Source organism: Brienomyrus brachyistius, chromosome 12 (genome assembly GCF_023856365.1).
Source record: "Brienomyrus brachyistius isolate T26 chromosome 12, BBRACH_0.4, whole genome shotgun sequence".
Lineage (NCBI taxonomy): Eukaryota > Metazoa > Chordata > Actinopteri > Osteoglossiformes > Mormyridae > Brienomyrus > Brienomyrus brachyistius.
Window position 1 is genome coordinate 5,861,120 of NC_064544.1, and position 18,141 is coordinate 5,879,260.

Below are 18,141 nucleotides of genomic sequence, written 5' to 3' on the forward strand. Positions count from 1 at the left end.
TGTGTCGGCTCTGGGCCCCGAACCCTGAAGCAAGCCCAGGTCATATAAATCTGGCTTTAAACGTGCCGATTTCCCACCATGTGTCCCTTTCACGCCTGAAGAGCCTGTTTGCAGCCTTTTCTCTCGTCATTACGGCAGGTTTTTGCTCTGCCTGTAATTGTGGCCCAGCTGTTGTACCTAAACAGCCACTTGCACACCACCATCTCTAATGATTTCCTCATTTCCCTGAAGAAAATGTCAAAAAATGTGCATTCTCACCCTTCGAAAATCCTCATAAACTTGCAGCCAATGGCCAATTTGGAAGCAAATTATTCGAAAGGACTTTGTGCATTTAAAAAGCGCTACGCCAGGTGGATTGACTTAAATATCCAAATATGTAGTATCCCTCTGAAAATGCTTTTAAAAGTGACACGAGCATCGCGCACTGGCCGCATGGCCCCCATCTAGGCTGTGGGGTCATGGATTTATCAGCCCACAACCCCCAAAATAACAGTGAGGGCCTAAGACTCGCAGCCCCCACTAGGTGGTGTGTCTATTGACGAGTCTGACTGCAGCATAATCAAAATAATAATAACAGGAATAATAATAATTATTAATAGTTATTATTACTATTATTATCATTATCTTTATTATTATTAGCTGGATGAAGTGCCCGGGGAGAGGGAAGTCTGGGTTTCCCTGCTGAGACTGCTGCCCCCGCGACCCGACCTTGGATAAGCGGAAGATGATGGATGGATGGATTAATGGATGGATGGATGGATTATTATTATTACTTGAGCAATTATTTCCTCCGGGATTAATAAAGTCTTCTGATTGTGGTTACTTGCAGAGGCTGTTTCTGCCTCACTCCTGTCACACACACTCTGATGATGTCGTCTCACATGAGTTAGCATGATGGATGTGTCTCAAGGCTCAGTGTAACAGAACAGAGGGGCAGTCTTGGTCTAATCGATTACTCCACCATTACTATTAGTGCAATTTAGTGGGAAATCCAAATAATTTAGGTAATGCATAATGGTGGAGGGTTTATCAGCTCTTAGGCACTGACTATGACCAACTCACAGCTACAATTATTAGAATATTTTATGATTTAATTATGTAATCAAAAGGCATGAATCCATGTACTGTTACGGCCCGGGGCTACCCTTCAAATATAGACTTGATTTGATCTTCAGCAAAAACTATTAAAAAATCCTGATACATATTGAAACAGCAAAGAAATAGCTTCATTTTAGTGCTTTTTAATTTTGTTCACATATTTTGAAATCATCTCCGGACCCTTTGAGAGCCACTGATCGAAATCGCCTTCCTCCGGCTTTTCCCATCCTCGTGGGCCTGCTGCACCCTGGCAGAGCAAACGCCACGCCGAGTTCGACGCCAGTCACACTGGAGAGATGAGCAGCACATGCTGGTGTCTGCAGCAGGACAGCGGCGCCCCCCCCAGCCCAGATCAGGCATCCGACTTTACACACTAATGTGAAAAAAGCTATAGGTGCACAGCTCTGATTTCAGCATTGTAGGGACCAAACCAGGTCCGACCCCCCGCTCCCCTAAACACACTCAGTACTCTCACAACATTAGCAGAAACACATGCCTGCTGTCCACCCCAAAATCTACCCCCCCCCTCCACAAAAGGTCGGCAGTGATAGTATGAAATAAGCTGCCTCACCGCCAATGACAGCTACGTTAGCTGCATACATGCCACAGTTCATAACACGTTCTGTAGCAATGGACTCCTTATATTATCTTAGCACTATAAACCTTAACTGCTATTTATAAATGAAATGTGAAAATGATGTGCTGTTAAAAGAACATTTTCACTTTCCCTCTTTTTATAATATTCACATAAAACACATTTAAATAGGCCTTAACTTTTGTATTTCTCTGGATACTTGTGACAGTGTTTTGTAAATTAAATTTGATTTATGGAGACAGTATTTTGGGTCCGGGAAAGGGAAATCGATGTATCTATTAAAGTTTATCGCCTCCTGCCAAACGATGCCGGAACGCTCTCCTGTCTTTTTGGACAGCAGTAAAGTTTGGATCCCTCTGGGGTTCGGAAGGGTCTGGAATTGCAGGTTAACTCTGACTTTCTCATCAGCTTACATTCGGGAACAGGAACGATTCCCGCCTACGACTGAATCCGCGTATGTGCAGACTGTCAGAATTTATTGGAAAAGCACAGGGAACGTTCTGGATCAGTCCTCCGTCCAGTACCAGTGTATTTCCTCTAAACGGGCCAGTACTAAAGACCACCCACCAACTATAATGTCTGAAACCTATTACATGTAATACAATACTGAGTTATTTGCGAAAAAATCTGAGCAAATTAAAATTCCATAAAGTGGAACAAAGCGATGATTCTGTAAGGCACAGAGTAGATCTCAGGTTATCGTACGACATTTCAAAGTTATCGCTGGCAGGAGACGGTGGCCGTCTTCTCGTCTGCATCCTGCTCATATCTGCTTTGAAACAAGCAACATGGCATATTCTGGACAGGATTTCATAGACACGTGACAGTTATCAAATATATGGACTATTCTGTGGGTTTTTGTTTTATTTCTATAGCAGACACTTTTACAAAAAACAACCTACATTGTTGAGAAAGCAGGTCAGCTGGTCAGTAATGGAGGTCAAGGGCTCTAGTCAAGGGCCCCAGTGACATAACGCCGTCAGCAATGAGATCTGAAATGGGGACCTTCCGATCACAGACTCCGTGTCCTAAACCACTGAGGGACACATCGCCCCCTGCAGGACACAACACAATAATACATTAACCAGCGGTAACCTGTAAGTACTACAGTAGTGCCTGCGGTTCACAAACACAATCTGTTCCAGGAAAGATTTTTTGTTAATTAATTTTCTGGTTTTTATAGTAAAAACTTTAAAACAAAAAAAACTTTTTCGCTGGGACATGCGAAACATGCTGGGACATGCGGGGACATGCTTGGACATGCTGGGACATGCGGGACATGCGGGGACATGCTGGGACATGCGGGGACATGCTGGGACATGCTGGGACATGCAGGACATGCGGGGACATGCTGGGACATGCGGGGACATGCTGGGACATGCGGGGACATGCTGGGACATGCTGGGACATGCGGGACATGCGGGGACATGCTGGGACATGCAGGACATGCGGGGACATGCTGGGACATGCGGGGACATGCTGGGACATGCGGGACATGCTGGGACATGCGGGACATGCTGGGACATGCGTCCCACCCGTATAAATACACTAGTATAAAAAAAGGAATTTGGTCAAGGAATGTGTTCGTCGACCAAATTTTGTACGTGAACCAATGCCTTTTTTTTCCACAAAATTTTTGGTCGCGAACCAAACTGTTTGTAGACCACAGTGTTCGTGAACCGCAGGCACCACTATATTACTCATTTGAAACGGTAACTGGCATCTATAAATCAATTCTGGAATCAATTCTGAATTCAGTTTTGATAATGACACTTCATTGATCCCTGTAGGGAAACTCTCTTTTTGCGTACGTCATATTACTCTCCATGAGACACTGAAACACATGTAGGTGAGAGCGAGCTTGGCAGTATGGAGCTGGGGTATTGAGGACGTCGCTCAAGGGCGCACGGACATGTGACCATTCTGAGGTTCGCTTAGCCTGCTGAGTTACATGCTGCCCCCTGTGGGCGGTACTGATACATGAGTAGGGGGCGTTATGACAAGTCAGAGTGCATAGTGCATGAACGTGACTTCATTTCAGTGTGAGGATGGGCCCGGACACCCCCCAGGAAGTGTGACATCTATTTACTGAGGAGCAGCTTGAGGAAGAAAAGCACAGTACTGAGACAGATCCGCGCAATGACAGCTCCCTCTCAGTGGCCATATAACCCAAGAGCACAAATCGCACCGCTGGTAGCTGACACATTTCCCAACAATATTGGGAAATATTGCCGAAGATGAGGTCACACAGATACACACCTGGATCTCCTCAGTTATTACGGTGTGGACGTTTCACTTCAGGATCTTGCAAGCTAGACGCTCCACAGAGCTTCTGCTGATGTTCAAATGGAGGTTTTGTATCTGAGGTACCTCATAAATGACCTTGAAGGGCTTCCCCCAAATAAAATTGGAGGGACGGTGGAAAACGGAGACCACCATGGCCATGAACCAGGGCATCTTTTACTCTGAGAAGGAAAGACACTGGTGTATAAGGAGATGCAGACACAGAGCTCTTCTGAGAAGGAGCTCAGGAGGGACAGAGGCCGCCTCATCCTGACAGCACACACCAGAATGTCATCACTCTGGAAAAGCAGCTCCATCTCCTCAGATGCCTGTTCCCACCACTGAGGTTTTTCAACTCCTGAAGGCCAGCCAGTGTCTGGCAGCTGCGAAGCAGGATTTAAAGGGCCAGTAGCGCCTACAACTCGGGGGCTGCGGAGTCGGACCTGTGAAGCCCCCTCATGGCGGGGACACGTGTAAAGGTGCCCCCCTGCCTGCACTAAATGCAGAAGTACAAGAGCCTGCGGAGGCATTTCCTGGGGAATCCATCAGCATCTCCTCACTCTGGCCCCTCACACCGGGATGGACCGGCGCAGTGTCCCTCTGACCCCTGGCTCTCTGTAAGTCACCTGCTAAAAGCATCACGAACCCCCCACCCCCCCCGGGACAGGGATGTGACTGCTGTTATCATTATTAGGGCCAGACAATGTGACAATCCCCGACGTGAGAAGAGCCAACTTCTTTATGAGAAAGAGAGACAGGCTTGGCCAGAGAATATGCAGCTCAGTGGGTAAAGACGCTACGCTTGTGATCGGCATGTCACTGGTTCTGATCCTGGAGTTGGAAGAGTGATGTCACCATTGGACCCCTGAGTAAGATATTTAACACCCAAGTCCTCCTGAGACTTTATGACCCTGCTTTCTCAAAAATACATAAAAGTATCTGCAAAATATTATGCAAAATGGCAAAAAAATAAAAACTTCTCAGGGTTATATCCACGGCAGGAACAAGTGACAGCAAAGAGGCAGCCGGCTGGTTGTGACGTCCTGCTAAAGCCCGGAGCTCGGGGTAAAGTGCAGCACAGGGACGTACTCACACAAGCAGGCGATCCGTCTCTCAGTGAGTAGCCCAGCGCACTTGGATAAACACGACTGTGAAGAGCATGTTAACCTCACCGGGGCCAGCGCCAATAATAGCGGGGAAAGAAGCACAGAGAGGTTGCAGAGCAGCGAGCGGGAGGGCGCCACACACCGCGCCTTTGCGGGTCGCATCCCGCGGGAGGGCGCCACACACCACGCCTTTGCGGGTCACATCCCGCGGGAGGGCGCCACACACCGCGCCTTCGCGGGTCACATCCCGCGGGAGGGCGCCACACACCGCGCCTTTGCGGGTCGCATCCCGCGGGAGGGCGCCACACACCGCGCCTTTGCGGGTCGCATCCCGCGGGAGGGCGCCACACACCGCGCCTTTGCGGGCCGCATCCCGCGGGAGGGCGCCACACACCGCGCCTTCGCGGGTCACATCCCGCGGGAGGGCGCCACACACCGCGCCTTCGCGGGTCACATCCCGCGGGAGGGCGCCACACACCGCGCCTTCGCGGGTCGCATCCCGCGGGAGGGCGCCACACACCGCGCCTTTGCGGGTCGCATCCCGCGGGAGGGCGCCACACACCGCACCTTTGCGGGTCGCATCCCGCGGGAGGGCGCCACACACCGCGCCTTTGCGGGTCGCATCCCGCGGGAGGGCGCCACACACCGCGCCTTTGCGGGTCGCATCCCGCGGGAGGGCGCCACACACCACACCTTTGCGGGTCACATCCCGCGGGAGGGCGCCACACACCGCGCCTTTGCGGGTCGCATCCCGCGGGAGGGCGCCACACACCACACCTTTGCGGGTCACATCCCGCGGGAGGGCGCCACACACCGCGCCTTCGCGGGTCACATCCCGCGGGAGGGCGCCACACACCGCGCCTTTGCGGGTCGCATCCCGCGGGAGGGCGCCACACACCGCGCCTTTGCGGGCCGCATCCCGCGGGAGGGCGCCACACACCGCGCCTTTGCGGGCCGCATCCCGCGGGAGGGCGCCACACACCGCGCCTTTGCGGGCCGCATCCCGCGGGAGGGCGCCACACACCGCGCCTTAGCGGGCCGCATCCCGCGGCCTGGCTCGTGGCAGACCAGCCGCCAGCACAGCCGGTCCGCTCTCCCTTTATCGCCATGATGAATAGCACTGGGGGCTGGAAGCGAGTCAGAGCAGATCAAGTGTGACCAGTTCACAGTCCGGCCCACTCTCCACTTCACTGGATGCACTCGACAAAACCGCACTGGACTGAGAACCCCCCCCCTCCCCCACCTCACATTATCTAATCACCTCGAGTACTCACGCTCTTATTTTTCCATCTGGACTCCCCCCCCCAGGCTTATAAAATAAGTGGACGGGGAGTTGGTTTCTAATCCATCAGCATGGCAGGAATATCTTCCGCAATAATCTAATTAGACCGTAGACTCTGCTGCCAGGAACGTGGTTGAGGTCCTCAGTGTTGCTTCATTGGTCAAACAGACCAAACAAGCCTTTCTCATTGGTCATGCAGACCAAACAAGTCCTTCTAATTGCCTGTCCAATAGTTGGCTGATTAATGTGAGTAGATGATGCTGTAGGATGGGGAGACTGAACCCAGGTAATTCTGGCGGACTCCTGGACTCTGCTTGCTCCTTCCGCTCCTCATGGATCTGGCAGATGGATCCCAGAAACACCAGCACAGGAAACAGCTCCGACTTTAGGTGGCCCTCGTGCCCTGTTGAGAACATTCCACAGGGCCCCTGGAAGGGATGGGGGGAGACCCCAAGCCGAAAACAGTATTTCAGAAACATGCAGGTTTCCACAAGCCCGTGGCTGACTGTGGGTGGGGTGAGACGCGGGATGCAGGTGACCCACCAGGGTCCCCCCCCTCACAGAGAAAATGATTCAATATATAAATTCTAATTTGAGATTATCTTAGTTAATCACAGGGCACACATGATCACGCACTACAGAGACACTAGTCAGCCAAAGCACATTTTCTGCTTTTCTAACAGGCAACACAGTTTTTTTTTTGTCCGCCATAAATTTCTCAAATAGGAAAAAGAAAATCTTCTTGTGAAAGTGCAAATGATTCATCATCCATCTCATAATGAAGGTGCTGTGTGAATATAACGGTCACTGCTCATTTAAACAGCCTGTGTGCAGCATCATAATGTTGGATTAAAGACATACGTGAATAAATGTTGTAATCATTGAAGAAACTACAGGCAACATTAAAGGACAGCGAGGTCAAGAGATCACAGCTTTCATTCAGGATTCCTACACTGGCCGCCGCCTTCAGTGATACAGTGATGGCGTGGTGAGACAGCGATGGCGTGGTGAGACAGCGATGGCGTGGTGAGACAGTGATGGTCTGGAGATACAGTGATGGCGTGGTGAGACAGCGATGGCGTGGTGAGACAGTGATGGTCTGGAGATACAGCGATGGCGTGGTGAGACAGCGATGGCGTGGTGAGACAGCGATGGCGTGGTGAGACAGTGATGGTCTGGAGATACAGTGATGGCGTGGTGAGACAGCGATGGCGTGGTGAGACAGTGATGGTCTGGAGATACAGTGATGGCGTGGTGAGACAGCGATGGCGTGGTGAGACAGTGATGGCGTGGTGAGACAGTGATGGTCTGGAGATACAGTGATGGCGTGGTGAGACAGTGATGGCGTGGTGAGACAGTGATGGCGTGGTGAGACAGTGATGGTCTAGAGATACAGTGATGGCGTGGTGAGACAGCGATGGCGTGGTGAGACAGTGATGGCGTGGTGAGACAGTGATGGTCTAGAGATACAGTGATGGCGTGGTGAGACAGTGATGGCGTGGTGAGACAGTGATGGTCTAGAGATACAGTGATGGCGTGGTGAGATAGCGATGGCGTGGTGAGACAGTGATGGTCTGGAGATACAGTGATGGCGTGGTGAGACAGTGATGGTCTAGAGATACAGTGATGGCGTGGTGAGACAGTGATGGTCTAGAGATACAGTGATGGCGTGGTGAGACAGTGATGGCGTGGTGAGACAGTGATGGTCTGGAGATACAGTGATGGCGTGGTGAGACAGTGATGGTCTAGAGATACAGTGATGGCGTGGTGAGACAGTGATGGTCTAGAGATACAGTGATGGCGTGGTGAGACAGTGATGGTCTAGAGATACAGTGATGGCGTGGTGAGACAGTGATGGCGTGGTGAGACAGTGATGGTCTGGAGATACAGTGATGGCGTGGTGAGACAGTGATGGTCTAGAGATACAGTGATGGCGTGGTGAGACAGTGATGGTCTAGAGATACAGCGATGGCGTGGTGAGACAGTGATGGTCTAGAGATACAGTGATGGCGTGGTGAGACAGTGATGGCGTGGTGAGACAGTGATGGTCTGGAGATACAGTGATGGCGTGGTGAGACAGTGATGGCGTGGTGAGACAGTGATGGCGTGGTGAGACAGTGATGGTCTGGAGATACAGTGATGGCGTGGTGAGACAGTGATGGCGTGGTGAGACAGTGATGGCGTGGTGAGACAGTGATGGTCTGGAGATACAGTGATGGCGTGGTGAGACAGCGATGGCGTGGTGAGACAGTGATGGTCTGGAGATACAGTGATGGCGTGGTGAGACAGCGATGGCGTGGTGAGACAGTGATGGTCTGGAGATACAGTGATGGCGTGGTGAGACAGCGATGGCGTGGTGAGACAGCGATGGCGTGGTGAGACAGTGATGGTCTAGAGATACAGTGATGGCATGGTGAGACAGCGATGGCGTGGTGAGACAGCGATGGCGTGGTGAGACAGTGATGGTCTAGAGATACAGTGATGGCATGGTGAGACAGTGATGGCGTGGTGAGACAGTGATGGCGTGGTGAGACAGTGATGGCGTGGCCCTGTCATTCACCTGCAAGCCCACCACAGATGTCAGACAGTCATGCTACAGTCATGTGCTGGTTGTTGTACTCCAGCAAGGTAATTTAAGACCGAAGTTTTCAGATCAAGAAAAGTAACAGGTCAAGAACCAGGGGTGCCGATGTTGATTATGGAGCCCCCAGGTGTAGTGACTCTTTGCAGCCAACAGGGGTCCCCCAAACCTCGGTGGTGGTAAACACCGCTGGTGAGGGTAGCGAAGAAAGCAAACATGAGTTCTGTTAAGAACAGTTAAAATCCAGCTCATTTTATGTCAGGTTTTTATATATATCAGAAATCTTCAGCTTTTGGTTTTTCATCTTCTCCATGTCCCTTATGTAAGTGATGCATTTTCTTTCATCACACAAACCTAAAGCTTTAAATGATAATGTGCGCACTCCCCCACCCCCACCTGGGTGTGGCCGAACAGTGCTCTCCTGCCCCCTGCTGGAGAGGCTCTGCATTCACATGCAGATTGGGTCCAGCTGCTACGGCTGGCAGACTTGTACTGTGGCGTCTGTCAGCAGCTGGGGGCCAAATACAACCAGTCAGCTGGAGATCCTCCCCCCCAGCCATTAAATCAAGGGTGAATGTAGGAACGCGACACGTCTGTTTGAAAAGCTCACAACATGCTGGGAAGCTCATTTTCCAGACCCTTGAACTGCAAACTACATGAGAAGCGTGACTTTGTTTGCCTGCACTGGTGATCGAAGAGGATAATGGTGGAAATAATCACATCACTCACTGCTTTCTGTTTTAAAAAATGTCAAAACAGTTTATGGTTCTCACTGCGTAACATGATATTAGTCCATCTTCTGATCAGGGTAAGTAGTTAGAAGAGAGATAGATGGTATTTGTCTCTATTTTCGCCTGTTCTGCTCTCAGTCCCAACAAAAACGTCTCCATGAATAGTAGCTCTGAAACCCAGGCCTCTGTGAGAACATTGACAATAAGCTCAGGATTAACCAAGACCCAAGTGTGAATCCACACAATTTTATCCAAGAGGGTCACCTTGTCCCATCTCCACCCAAACCCTGCAACTGACCAGCTTGAAACTACGCAGATTGATCTTAGTTCTGTCTAGGACTGGATGTCCTGCAGGGTCAGTAGCACCACATGGACATCATGTCCTGGCTCACAGTTCCACGAGCTGGAAACTTGATTCCTGCACAGGCCGGTCCACCGAGCACGACGTTTGGATGCGATCGCGTGCAGAAACACGAAGGCCTGCATTTTCACGGCAGCTGCTTATTCTGTATGTTTTATAGAGCATTCCTTGAGATGGGTCAGTATCACATTCATCTCTACAGCATCTGCCTGGAGTTCACCACAAGTCACGGGAAACTGATGGAACTGCTTCTTGGATCAAGCCACTGTTTTAATGGACAGCGACTGGATCTTAGGATGGCATGTTGTACATGCCTATCACCTGCAGAGAAACAGAGAGACAGTCTCTACGAAGTGTAGATCTCAACACTACTGCGCATTTATTAGTGTTCCTGGTCCAACATATCTGTTACTTCTTCATCCTTGGCAAGAATCTTAAACCCTTTTTTTGTACGGTTGTTATTCTGCTCAGACTTTGACACGTAGCAGATACCTCAGCTTCTTTTTGGCCTGCAGCTGGCAGGATCTGCACGGAAGCAAAAATTAACGAGCGTGGAGTTCGCTCTGGACAGGCACGCGCTCAACGCAGAGGGAGCAGAGTAAGCATGGAAAACCGTTCTCTTAGACGAAGAAATGTTGTGCACGTGTAAAGCCATGAGAGCGATTTGCATCTGCACCGCTTCATCAAAATTGGATTCTTAAATATCGAAAACACAGATGCCGAGAACCCTCACACACAATGGAGGTGACGTGAAAGTACGAGGTCATATGGATTCACTCATCCCAACACTGGTGACCCACAGTGGTCAAAGCTCACAAGCACCTTTGGTTGGCTCCTGGTAAACCTGGCCTCCTATCAGTAAAGGTCAAACAAGCAGGATAGGAACTCTGCACACCTTATTTATCAACATGCCAAGTATTAGAGCGACTTGTTTACACATCACTCACTGCTGGAGCAGCCTCTCTTTACACATCACTCTGAGAGGCCTGCCTGCACATCATTTACCATTAAACTAAGCTCTCTTTATACCTCATTCACTACTCAGTCTGTCTTTACACATCACTCAGGCGAGCCTGTCTTTACACATCACTTATTGTTAGAACAGACTTTTCTAAAACATCACTCATCATTAGAGCAGTCTTTCTTTACATATTACCATCTAGAAAAGCTGGCCCTTATAAACCCCTACCCAGTTTTTTGACCACGTTTTAGGGTTAAAGGCAAAGGGGCCTTATTGGCCTTCTGGCATAGAAATGGTGCCCATCCCTTTAATAACACATCTAATAGTGTTTCATTCGTCAGCCATAAACACGCAGTGCGTTTGGCCCACATCCGCTTCCCACAAGTAAATTAACTGACCGCGCGCAGCTGTGTGGCCAATTTCTGACAAGGTGGTGGGCCAGGTTTGGCAGGATGTGGAGTTCAAAGAGCAGACATCCAGCAAAAACCTATGTTTGTGCCTGAGAAATAAATTACGCCAAATGGCCCCCTGGGATGGGTGGGGTCCTCTGATTGGATTGATTGTCTTTAGCAGGCACCAATCTCAGTAATGTATGCATGGGCCTTTCTGTCAAGGGACAGACGTTCAGAATATCAGAAACATGGATAGCGGCCATAATGCTGCCCCCGGGCGTCTCTGGAGGTCATGGTCTGCCTCCCCAAGTGAAGGGAAGAGCCAGTAACCAAATATCACAGAGCGCACGGCCCCTTCAGACGACTACAGCAGGGTTCCGCCGACCTCCCCCTTCTCCCAGAAAACACTGCGCGTTCAAATCCATAGAAGCTCACAGGATGGGAAAGACGAACCTACTGCAGGTTCATTTCTAAACATCAGTCAGATTTCATAGACCACAGCGGGGCTGTGCCGAGACTTTTAGAGGGGCAGATGCAAAATGTTTCAGGCACAAGCTCACATGAAACAGTTCAGGCAAAACAGGCAGGTGCTCAGGTACCCCCACGACCCCCCTCCACCCAATGCCTGGACAGGGATCCTCTCTCCCCAAACCCAAGATGTTCCCGATTAAATACTGACATCTGCTGGATAGATTGCTGCCAAACCCCCCACCAGCTGATACTGCTGGCCTCTCTCGACTCCCTAATCATGCCATGGAGGTTTTGCCAGAGGTTTTTTGCCTCCCTGCCTGGGAGTTTTTGGTTCCTTCTTTCCATTGGCATCTGGTTTGGTCTCATCTTCCCTTTTCTCCATTTTTGTACAATTCTGTATAAATTCAATAACGTATTACAACACACCCATGTTAAGCACCCTGGGGTGACTTCATTGTGAAAGGCACTATATAAAAATAAATTGAAACTGCTGTCCTCCAGAGATCGAGGAAGACCACAAAAAGACGATGGCCAAACACAAACATTTCTGAATGACTTTAATCTAGTTACACGGTAATAACTTGGTAAAAGGCAAAGAATCAAAGGCAGCCTTAAGAGAGACAGCTGTTGGCACAGTAATGTCTGAACTTCAGACAGTTTAATTACAAAATAAGGACATTAATGAAGAAACATGGTCGCTACAGTGATGGCATCATCTGATGGTGCGGTACATCATGAAGTCCACAGTGGTGCATCGTGGGAACTTGCCGATGGAGGTCTCCTCCACGGGCGTGTAGACCTTGATCTGCCGCATGTGCGTGTCGCGCCCGTTCTGGTGATTGGCCAGCACCGCGATCTGGATCATGAAGGTCCGGATGGGGCTGTTGGCCAGATTCAGCAGGGGGATGTGTATCCATCCACTAGGCTCCACCATTTCTAACTGCTGAAAGAGAGAGACGGAGGGTTTACTTCAGACCAGGAGGGCAAATGACCAGCCAAACCACGCGGGAGGAGCTCACATGAGCTGCCGTTAGCTCTGACGTCGGAGAAAGTGGGTGTGGCACGTCGGGGACCACATGCCAGCGTGTGAGGTCATGGGGGTGTCAAGCCCCCACGGTTCTCCATTCTGGCGTGCGAGGCCCCTAACATAAAATGCTAACAAGAGAGCTTACAGAAATCTTACCATAAGTATCAAAATATCAAATGCATCCTAGAAGAATCGTTTTAAAAAGAGGAACTTGCCTTCTATCTTTCAAAACTTATTTCCTCACACGGCTACACAGAAAACATTTCAGATAAAAACGTTCTTGAAGGCTTTTATGCAAGGACCTCACAGCACGCCGAGTGTAATCCTTACCAGAATCTGGTTTATTTATAAAAAATCTAAATATTTACTGCTAAGTGCTAGGACACAGAAGGCAGCGGGTGGGGGCATTAAAGCGCCCACATATGGTCACAGACGTTAGGGTTTTCATGGGCTACGTCAAGGAGGAACACAATAAATAATATGTAAATCCGATCTGAGTGTTTAGAATCACATTCTCACGTTGCCTGTTTGGGAATTTAATACAGATCTCAGCTTTTAATTTAACACGCTATTAACATTTTCCAGGCCACCGAGGGGGCGACTCTGGCGAGGATTGGGGGCCAACTTCAACACAGGAGAGGGTGTTACGGCCTACCGCACACAACGCTGAAAGAACAGCTTTCAAACACATGCCGCGAACTGTGAAACCGCAAAGACGAAGTTTCCCCGCACTGTCCTCCCAGCTCCAGCCCATACTACGATAACTTTTGCGTTCTGGTCAGATGTCTAGCTTAGCTGCTCAGCTAACCAATCGATCACCATGGATCTCCACTTCGTCTTTCTGAATCTCGGTACAAATGAGACACACACCAAGCGACTTTCACCAAACCAAAAGCAAGTAACCTTAGCTAAAATGACTAAATCCTGTCACACTGTGGTACAAAGTTACCTTAATTCCAGAGAATAATCATTTCAACCATCAAACCAACACGCTAATTTTTAAATGTCCTTAATGTTCTGGAGCTTTTTAATTTGTCGGCACCACATTTGCGTGCTTACGCTCCATATTAGGTCCGCACGACATCGCATTACGATGTACTCGCGAATATATGGCACGCGCGCAATGGCCACATGCTGCCGTTTTGGTGAATCGCGGAAGCGATAAGCACTGAAGGGGCGGTGAAGAAAGGGACAGACCAGCAGCCACAGCGTCTTTTAAAGGAGGAGATATTGTGGGTAAACGAGGTGGTGGTGTGGTGGTACTTTATGCAGTTTAAAGTCCGACACGTTTATTAACCATAAGGATACAGCGAATTCATACAGATAACTAAATCTTGAGCATCACAATACACTTTATTAATATTTTAGGCACATTACCAATCTGCTTACTAAATTGGTAGCACTGAACAAATGTTTTGCCCGTTATCTAAAGCCCTGGTGATTATAATGATTATAATGGCCTTATAATCGCGATGTGACATCATGCAGTCCTACTCCGTATACTGTCTTACATATAGTGCAAGAGAAAGTGCATGTTAACTGTGCTCTATGTACCATGCTAATGTACACACAATTTTTCCCTGTGAGCTATAAAGATTCTTAACATTATTAATGATGCCTTTCTGTTTGCATATTAGCCCAGCACCGAGTCTCCCTAAAATGCTGAAGGTACGTCAGCGAGCCTCACAGGTCCCACTAAAGGACATTCTCTTTAACCCCGGTGTGACCTTTCACAATTGCATTCTCACTTCGCCTGTTTGAGAGCTCCAGTTGTAAAACCTGTTTTTTTTTTCTTTCTTTCAGCAATGCATCAAAGCATTCGGTACAGAAAGTGTCAAATTTTGCCCGGATTGGTAAATATCACAGTAAATGAATCCCCAAAACATCAACCTCATTAAAAAGAAATGTCCTCTAATACTAATAATGCAAATAAACTGATTCTGAGCCTGCATCATGCCTGACCCGCACACAGCATGTAGGACATGCAGCCCGTCCGAGACTCAACCCAGCATCATTCCCTGTCATCCCAGATTCCTCCCTAGAGGACAGGAAACACTCCAGATCTAACCTCTTCTGGAATGCTGCTCCATCACCGCTGTCACAAACTCAGTCATCAAGACCTTCGCTCTGGGAAAGTACGAGGCCCTTACACTGCTTCGAGGGTAAAATAATCGTCCTCTTTTTTTGACCAGATAAAATTTAAATGAATTCTTGAATTTATTTTTTAGGTCAGTGGTCTAATCATTTTTACGCCCTCGGCAAACAGCCACGCCTCAAAGGAGTTAACAACAACACGGCCCAATTTGTACTCGGGATTCTGGCTACGACTTCAGCACTATCCAGGGCCAAATTCTTCAAACTGTTCACAATAGTACAGCAAAGAGGGAAACAGGGACCAATTACACATATTTTAACAGTACAAGTACAGGGCAAAAGCGGGGAATTCTGCCCATGATAAGGTGGATAAGATGGCACAAGTGCAAGCCGGGGTCTGAACCACTGCAAATCATGCTGGGGCAGCACAGCCAGCAGCCATTTTAATTGGGGGCCAGACTAAATGCAGGGAGCCCCACCACAGCGTGACTGCCATCGGCAGGTACGGAGACAGCTGCCGACTTTCCCACTCCAAGACCGCGCAGTCTCCGTGGCAACATATCTATTGCTGCAGGGCCTAGCAGAGACGAGGCACCGGAGCAACTGCTAAACATAATACAGGTCTGAGCCTTCAGCCCTTAACACTCTCCTGCAACAAAGATCAACCATTATAACACAACAGCTAGAAAATTTAAAGGGTTTCTATCAGAGTAGATGCTTCGGTGAAGCAAGACTGACCTCTAGTGTATAGTCATTAAAATTGTTAAATTACAGCACAGGGAGGAAAAGCTTAGGGATTCCTGCTTCCCAGGGCCGCATGCAGCAACACAAACTAGAATAAGCATCCTTACCCTGATCTCCTGGAGATTGTGAAAATTGTGTCCGACGCGGACAGAGATCTTGCTGGGTGTGTAGCTCTCATCAGATTTGTAATCAGCATATATACAAAGCATCTTCACTGTTGTTTTCCTCCTGGAATCATATTTAAGAAATCATCTTTTATGGTAAAAACCAGTGCTACATATACAAAAGATTCCGTCCATTACTGCCTGGCTTTCTGTCATGGATGAGAGTCATCTCGTTTACGGGATGGCGGCCTGTAAGACCAGCACTGATTGCACGGTTAGTTTCATTTTATTCCTTTCCATAAAAACTGAATTACACTGAACCACATTCATTATCTGGCTGGCCAGCAGTGAAAACCTGCTACATAAACACCACGACAGTCTCAAAGCCAAAATACTGACTAAAATAATGAATACAGTGCTTCAAGGAACTCTGTGCAAATCACAGCATCAGTTCAGTTTAGCACATGCAGTTCTGCATCACTCTGGCCGATCGACTGACGTCAAACCCGACAAAAAAAGCCAAATTGTTTCAGTGCAAACCACAAAACAACAACCGAATCAACTCACATTAAATAACATTCTAAGGCGTACATCAGCAATACCACTTCAAAAAAACCAGCCCTGTGGAAGACTGATGCCCAGACACACCGCACCTGAACTGGATGTTGACCAGGTGCGGCTGTGAACCGTCCGACTGCCAGTAGGTCTCCAGGTTGTCGTCACGAAGCTGGTCGACGCCAAACCCTACGGAAAAACCAGAGCTGAGCAGAGGAGCACGAGCCGAGGGCTTCGGCACGTCCGCGAGGACCTCGCTTTAGGGGCGCATTCACAGTGCCCGTCAGAAAACCTGTCCAACTACCAGCTGCTGGAACTCAAGGGCTCAGGAAGACCTGCATCAGCAGGTGACGCCCAAGTGCCTCACCCACCTGGCTTGCAGGAGGACAGCGACCATACAGCCTGGGATCCAATCTCCCTCACAGTCCCAGTACGCTCCAGCTGTTTCGGGTCGGCCCCGGGAGGGGTCTTTCCTACTGTTGTCATTTATAAATACCGGTCCTGCTCTTCAGCTCACCGCAGTCGCTGAATGGCTATCAACATCTTAGATCTGCAAAATAAATAACAATAACTATTATTATTATTATTATTATTATAATGAATGCGTCGTGATACCATCAAACAAAGAGATCCTGGGGTAATTAAACGGTAGCTCTACAACTATTGTTAGCCGCCAAGTAAAAAAGCTGGACAACCTAATCACTCAACAGCCATTGCATTACACGATTATGAAAAGTAATGCAAGTTATAAAAAGGTAATTTATAATTAAACTAGGTTGAATTCATGTTTAAATTTTCATTGGGAAACAGTCACCCTTCCCGGGACAGGGAAAAGTCATTTAAAATAAAACGTAGCGGGACGATAGGAACTTTTTACCCTATTCACTAAAACGAGTACGTACATCATTTAAAGTGAGTAACCTGCCTGCAGCTGCTGTGCTTACAAACTTTTGTTCAGTACTACCAACATACGACAATATACACGTTTGCAGAGGTTTTTTACTACGCTTCAGGTTGCCCGATTACTACCGTACACTACCAATGAGATAAGTCAGCTATGTATACAGTAAACGGTAATTACACCGCAACACGCCAGTTGGAATATATGAACACATTTGGTAAGTAAAACAGGCTATTATATGCAGTCTGCTACTTCTTACCCAATAACACCATACATAAAAGGAAGGTCACCTGAAAAGTTGCAGATATTCAACCGTCGCGGACAGACAACACGGACATCAGCACGACCGCTGCTATCAAGCTAACAGCTAAACGACAGCCGTTAGGTAGCAAGCTAAGCATGACCGGCCTTCCGGCTCCGAGGCCGTTGCGTCATTTCCGCCCCGTCTCAACTAATGATGTCACTACACGGAACATTGAAAATAAAATAAGTTACAGAACATTTGTTTTCGGTCGCTGTGCATGTAACATGTTTCCGTGTGGTGAGCTGGTCACTCTAGGAGGAAGTCTGTGGTGCTGGTGTGAGATCTGTAGTTATCCTTACCTTTTTTCATGTTTTACCTTCGTTCTGTCCTCACTGCACTGTGTCCCGTGGTTCAGCTTCACAGCAGCTCAAATACTTCCCACCGTCGACAAACCAAGTGTGTTTAAAACCTGATTTATTAAGTGAAAGGGTGAAACTAAAAAAAAGAGACAGCAAGATACCTCAGGACCACACTAATCCAAATGGAGCAGTGGGAGTTTTTTTCCCAGTGGCTGGAGTGCTAATCCTGCCACCAACCTGCTAGTTTTTCCC

General features: G+C 48.6%; 1 protein-coding gene across 3 annotated transcripts; it reads right to left on the minus strand.

Annotated features, from left to right (window-relative positions):
• Window positions 1-12,401: 12,401 nt before the first annotated feature.
• On the minus strand, window positions 12,402-18,141 carry anapc10 (anaphase promoting complex subunit 10). 3 transcript variants are annotated; one of them, XM_048971474.1, is made up of 5 exons: window positions 17,890-18,141; window positions 16,757-16,935; window positions 16,484-16,574; window positions 15,834-15,954; window positions 12,402-12,804 (listed from the first exon to the last, which is right to left on the minus strand). In XM_048971474.1, the coding sequence occupies exons 2-5, from the start codon at window positions 16,869-16,871 to the stop codon at window positions 12,574-12,576; spliced, it is 558 nt and encodes a 185-aa protein (XP_048827431.1). In that variant the 5' UTR covers window positions 16,872-16,935; window positions 17,890-18,141; the 3' UTR covers window positions 12,402-12,573. The 3 variants fall into 3 exon arrangements, with proteins under 3 accessions (XP_048827431.1, XP_048827432.1, XP_048827430.1); XM_048971475.1 differs by lacking the exon at window positions 17,890-18,141 and adding an exon at window positions 17,577-17,732 and having other exon boundaries at window positions 12,402-12,801; XM_048971473.1 differs by lacking the exon at window positions 17,890-18,141 and adding an exon at window positions 17,577-17,732.